General features: G+C 43.6%; 1 protein-coding gene and 1 pseudogene across 1 annotated transcript; one reads left to right on the top strand and one right to left on the bottom strand.

Moving 5' to 3' along the window:
* Positions 1-679: 679 nt before the first annotated feature.
* On the bottom strand, positions 680-1,088 carry LOC104400383 (annotated as a pseudogene).
* A 331-nt stretch (positions 1,089-1,419) lies between these two features.
* Positions 1,420-1,943, top strand: LOC104401291 (histone H2A.J-like). Its single transcript, XM_010015518.1, is given in 2 exon segments — positions 1,420-1,494; positions 1,496-1,943. Coding segments are annotated over 2 exon segments (408 nt in total). The 3' UTR covers positions 1,829-1,943.
* Positions 1,944-6,613: the final 4,670 nt, after the last annotated feature.

Raw genomic sequence — 6,613 nt, 5'->3', positions numbered from 1 at the left:
CTTCGCCGAGTCTGATTGGCTGATGGGAGAATCCGCGGTCGCTCATTGGGCACTAGGTAATTTCGAAAAGCCAGCGCTGCCCGCGCCGGCTCCGCGCTCAGCGTGATCCCGGGAGCTCCCGTCGCCGGACAGCTCGTTCTCCCAACGCACCTACCCCGTCCGAGAGGTATCCTCGCTTCCCCTAGTCTTTTTGTCCTTTTCTTCCTCCGATCCGCAAGGCTGCTTTCTGTCTTGTCCTGGACTATCTAGTGACAACTGTGCAAAATATGTCCGGCGCATTCATTTCTTTCGTCCTGTTTTTTTGGGTACTGGTCTGGAATGCGTCTAGTGGAAGCTATGTGAATTTCTTTCGATTTATGATAGAATGTATAACACATCACATCCTAAGTAATTATTATAACAAGACTTCACAACACTGCTTACATTTATTGGGAAATTATTTGAAGACCAACCTTTATGTAGGCAACCGATTCTCCTTTATTATAGGTTTTGAGATACAGTATTAACCGTTGCAACCCCTTATAGACCGATTTAACAGATCCACTTCAACGTAAGCATTTTACAGCCATGCTTTTCAACCCAGAAAGACCGAGACACTGGTGTGCTAAAGCTCTTTTAAGGAGTATGTAGGTGGCTCTTAAAAGAGCCTTTGGGTTAAAAACTGTCGGTCTACAATACTCTACTTGGAGCTGGTGTACTTGGTGACAGCCTTGGTGCCCTCGGAGACCGCGTGCTTGGCCAGCTCACCCGGCAGCAGGAGCCGCACGGCCACCTGGCTCTAGCAGGAGCCGCACGGCCGTCTGGATCTCCCGGGAAGTGATGGTGGAGCGCTTGTTGTAGTGCGCCAGGCGCGAGGCCTCCCCAGCGATACGCTCGAAGATGTCGTTGACGAAGGAGTTCATGATGCCCATAGCCTTGGACGAGATGCCCGTGTCGGGGTGCACCTGCTTCAGCACCTTGTACACGTAGATGGAGTAACTCTCCTTACGGCTCTTCTTGCGCTTCTTGTCGCCTTTCTTCTGTGTCTTGGTTACTGCTTTTTTAGAGCCCTTTTTGGGCGCAGGAGCGGATTTAACCGGCTCAGGCATCTTACAAATACACTTATTCTCTCCAAATTCAGGACAGATAGAGAGAATGGCGGCTGCGAGCTCTATTTATAGGGCCGGTATGCAAACACCAGACCTCCAAGTAGTTCAATTCGATTGGATCTTCCCGAAAGGAGGCGGATCCTTGTATCTAATTGGTTACAATACGATCCCTCGTCTCATTGGTTGTCTAAGAAATGGGTGCTTCCAGCCAATCACCAAGCACTAATCCCGCCCAGGGAGGGTATAAAAGGGAAGGACCCGTTGCGTCAGGGTAACTGTTTCCATTTGCGATCGGTGGAGGTTGGTGGTGGTTGTTTCAAGTGGCCTAGAAATGTCTGGTCGCGGTAAGCAAGGAGGGAAAGTCCGAGCTAAGGCCAAGTCGCGCTCGTCGCGGGATGGGCTGCACGTCGCGGGCCGGGCTGCAGTTCCCTGTGGGCCGCGTTCACCGGCTGCTGCGCAAGGGCAACTACGCGGAGCGGGTCGGCGCCGGAGCTCCTGTTTACATGGCGGCCGTGCTGGAGTACCTGACGGCTGAGATCCTGGAGCTGGCGGGCAACGCGGCCCGCGACAACAAGAAGACGCGCATCATCCCGCGGCACCTGCAGCTCGCCATCCGCAACGACGAGGAGCTCAACAAGCTGCTGGGCAAGGTGACGATCGCGCAGGGCGGCGTGCTGCCCAACATCCAGGCCGTGCTGCTGCCCAAGAAGACTGAGAGCCATAAGGCTAAAAGCAAATAAGGCCACCAAGTGGAAGTTAATTAGGTTTCTCTAAATACAATTTTATAACCCAAAGGCTCTTTTCAGAGCCACCCATGTTGTCAGAAAAGAGTTGTGTTGCTTTTTATATGAAAGTGCTTTGGTACTGTTGCCTTTATGTGCTGGTTTTGTTAAGAAGAGGCATGTTCTGTGGTAATGTCTTCAAACTTTTGCCTCTTACTTGAGGGGGTGGTATATTTGCATTCCAGGTCTTGATCCTTCATAATGAAAGAATATTAATCCTAGTTTTAGAGAGTTGTTCTTTTTGCATCTTTCTTGTAACAGACTTGCTCTTAATGTTCAATGTGCTCAATTGTTGTGAGTTTATAGGCTACTTAAAAAGTGAAACATGGGGGCTGGGGTTGCTAAGAAGTTGTGGAGGGAGTGCAAAAAGTTATACAGCATGAAAATACTATTCCAAACCCATAAAACTACAAGAATGAAGAAAGGCTTCCTTTGTAGGCCTTTATTCTTTTAAAATTGTAAAGCTTTCCTGTGACTTGACTTAGAAATAACATGAAAAATGCTTAAAGGGAAATAGATTGTTATGATCTAGAACCTCAGTTAGATAGACCTGCACTGTAAAGCAATAACGTAGCATCTCTATATTCAGAGGAAACTCCTCAAAGTGCTGGTATATTCCTGTTTTAAGTGGGATTTTCAAATGTGCCATTCTTGAAGTATCTTACTGTGCACAGCTATTTCTCTTGTTGCATCAACTTACTGTGGGCAAAATTATTTGAATTAATCTATTTTGTTGGTTCAGGTATCACCCAAGAGCACTTGTTAAAGCTCTTTAAATACACTATTATAAAAAAGACTTGTCTAGCTGATTCCTCTTGCTAAGGTGTTCCCAAAAACTGCAGCTGATGGTCTGCAGCACCCTATATTTAGGCTGGAGCTCCCACCTGCACAGCACCTCTGCTCTCCTCATCCCCTGGGGAAAAGGAACTTAATGGGAAAAAAAAAAGCCACATATACAGTAAGATACTACCCCCTGTGCCTCTCCTCCCCTCCTCCAAGCTACAGCAGAGAGGCTTTTGAAGTAGGATTGTATCATCATCAAACTGGGACATCAGGGATAATGTGTGGAGAGAAGCATAGAGGGGAGCTGTCTGGAGCACCACCATACCCTGGTATGGTGATTGAATCTCTGCCTAAGGGGTTGTTTGCAAGTAGATACATTTAGAGCTATAATGTTTTCATTGCATTGTTGATCCCCATCAGCTGCAGCTACTCGGCACTTCTCTTCTTGAACAATTGCAACTGTATTAAGACCATGTTTTAACAAACATGTGCACAAGTCTTAGCACGTGTCTTTTCCAGAACAGATTCCTGCACATGTGTTCCAAATCATAGAAAAGTTTGGGTTGGAAGGGAACTTAAAGTTCATCCAGTTCCAGCCCCCTACCATGGGCAGGGACACCTTCCACTAGACCATGTTGCTCAAAGCCCTGTCCAGTCTGACCTTGAACACTTCAGGGATTGGGCAGCCACAGCTTCTCTGGGCACCCTGTGGCCAGGACCTCACCACCCTTCTAAGTGAAAAATTTCTCCCTTATATGTAATTTAAATCTTTCCTCTTTTGGTTTAAAGCAATTCCCCCTTGTCCTCTCACTGCAGGCCTTGGTAAAAAGTCTCTCTGTCATCTTTTATTGAAAGGCTGCCATAAGGTTTCCCTAGAGCTTGCTTTTCCCCAGGCTGAACAACCCCAACTGTCTCAGCCTTTCTTCACAGGAGAGCTGTTCCAGCCCTCTGACTATTTCTGGGGCCCTTCTCTGGACTTGCTATAACATGGCCATGTGTTCCTTGTGCCTGGGAACCCTAGAGCTGGATGCAGTCCTCCAGGTGAGATCTTACGAGAGAAGAATATAAGGGGAGAAGCACCTCCCTTGACCTACTGTCCAGGCTGCTTTTTATGCAGCCCAGGATAAAATGGGCTTTCTGGGCCACAAGCATGTATCTCTAGATCAAAGCACTAGAATTCCAGAGAAAGCCTGTGGGGTTATCTCTATCTAGGAGTGGGATTTCTCTGTGAAAGAAAACTCTTCTGTGTGGAAATCAGAGTTGGTACTGCAGGAGAGGTTTTGCCTTTCTCTGAGTGTGGAAGTAAGTTCAACACATCTCCAAATTCTTCTTGTCATCTGACCACAAATTCATAGTTTTCTTTGGAATTTAATTCCAAACACCTCTCATTTTACTGTTTACTCTGCTCACCTCAGTAACTGGAGTTTCACCCTCTCTGAAATTTAGGTCCACTTCTTAGCTTGCTTTATTTGTCTTCTTAGCCACTTACGGTTTCACCAGTTGTGAACCCTGTGCTGCCATCTCACTGATGAGGCCTCAAAGGTAAATGTTCTGTAAGTCAGATGGATTATATGATAGGAGTGCTGGCAAATCTACTGGTATTAGAGACTTGCAGCTTTCAAGCAAATTCTGCTAGATGGAAGAATGTAGCAAAGCAAGTTTAAATAAACAAGTTTCATCTCATTTGCATATACAACAAACAGTAGCAAAGAGGAAATCCACACCCTAAGGTGCCTTAGCTGTATTACTGGGTTCCAATACACCTTCACATTCTGAAGACCTTGTGATACAAAAAACCTTCCAGGCAAGTACCTTCAAATATTATGGATCACAGTTACATTTAGGGCTTTTAGAATCATAGAATGGTTTGGGATGGGAGGGACCTTAAACATCATCTAGTAACTCAATAATGTCAGTCAATGCATCAAAAGTCTTAGCAATGTATAGTTAAAAAGTAAGACAAAAGGCTTTTCTATCACTTTTCACCTTCACTGTTTGCAATGTTAGAAACAATGTACTCTAAAAAGATCTTACAAGACTCTAGCTTGCTTATTATTATTATGTAGCAGGTACAGATATGGATTTAAATTGACATATAAGCCCCCAAGAAAGTTGAAAGTAACTTTGCAGTTGTATATAATACACTGACGGGACGATTTATTTACTAATTATGTACTTTCTTGTGCAGTCATGGTTAGATGTTGCCTTACTGCAACAATCAACTGCAATTTCATCATTATAGTTTAATGAGGAACTAGGGAAAATGTTCTAATTAAAGTTTATTTGAAAAGCTACAGTTTTGCAAAGTTTTCTTTTCTCATTTAACTCATAGTACTATGAGTCCAAACTCATGGGGAAAACGCAGTGCCTATAGTCTGGGGATTGAATCCCAAACTTTGATTCAAATAATAATTATTGTCTCCAACAAACAGTAAAAGCAACTTCGTTAGGAATTATACTCAACAGCAAAATTTTTTCTGCTTTAACTGTTTTTGTCTAAGAAAAACTTCTGGTCCATGAGAAAGCCAACTGTGTCACTAACAGAAACACACAGGAAACATGTCTGTGGCCCCTTGTAGCAACCTACAGGAAAGGCACCCTTCCAGAAAGTATGATATTAAATTATATCAAAAGTCCCACACACTCTGGGGAAAGGGGTTTGCAGGTAATTAATCTGTCAGCTCCTAGTTTTGGCCTTTGCATCACCCATTTCTGCCAGGAGACTCTGGAAGATATTTTCCAAGTCTTCCAGTGGTTGTACTGCTGGAGAAAAAAGTTATACTAGGATACTTACCTTGCACTTAAGATCAGATATGAAGAAATTATCATTTTTAAACACTTAAAGATTTTGTGTAATTCCTTCAGGCTTTCTTCAATATTCAGAAGATTGATTGCAACTACCTCAGGAAACACATCTAGACACTAATCTTCAGGTATAAAGAACAAAGAAGACTGTGCAGCCAGATGCTAATGTTAAGCACCAGCCTGGCAGGTCCACTAGTGACAAGCCTTCTAGTTAGTTTATAAACAGTTTTAGTTCATTCTGATCAGTCAAAAAGCATAGTCTAAATTAAAACTACGTTTGCCTGCTCATGTTGTATATGTTTGATTGGCAGATCTTTGATTTAGTTTATATGAATGAATATGGAATTCACAGTGATAATTATAATCATCACAAACACCTGTACTTTTTTCGACACCTGCAACTTAATATATGAATATCTCAATCACATTTTCCCCTGAAGTTAGAGAATATATTCTGCCAATAAATATTCTGAAGATATTCCTTAAGTTCTGTAAATTATGTCCAGGAATGAAATTACATAAACAACTATAAAAATTTAAAATTATATCAATAATCATTAAATGACAGACATATTTGAAGTGCACAAAATATTAATAAAGAAATGGCAAGTGAAATAGCTATATAACTTCTATTCTGTGTAAGTATAAGTAAAAAACGTAACAGATTTAAAAATATAGTCTCGAAATTCTTTCAAAATTTATTCATTTTCCAAATATAGTGCAACGTACTGTAAGCAGCACATACGCAAGGTTTGTTAGAAAAAATGTGAAATACACAGAAAAAAAACCCTGGATTCCTCATTTGAATAACAGACATTTGGTTATTGATCATTTTTCAGAAGTCAGAGACATCAAGTTGGTAGCGTTGGTAATGTTTTCCTTCGCTTGCTGGATCCAGCTGCGACCTCGCACCACTTCTCTATCTCGACCTCGGCAGCTGCCGGGCAGGAGCCCCGCGCGGGTGCTGCCCATGGACCCACTCGGGGATGGGGTTGGCTGAAAAGGAGAAGGGCTCACGGTCCCTTCTCCGCTCCCAAACAGCCGCTCGAGTTGCCTTCACGGGAGACCCAGGTCTAAGCATTTCCCAGCGGAGCCCCTCACTGATGATCTTCCTCCCGCTCATGGCCCCACTCCATGCTCCTTCTCGCACCGACC

The sequence above is a fragment of the Nestor notabilis genome, unplaced genomic scaffold, assembly GCF_000696875.1.
Source record: "Nestor notabilis isolate BGI_N333 unplaced genomic scaffold, ASM69687v1 scaffold12705, whole genome shotgun sequence".
Lineage (NCBI taxonomy): Eukaryota > Metazoa > Chordata > Aves > Psittaciformes > Psittacidae > Nestor > Nestor notabilis.
Note: the sequence above shows the minus strand (reverse complement) of the source record. Positions and strands in the feature narration are given on the sequence as shown.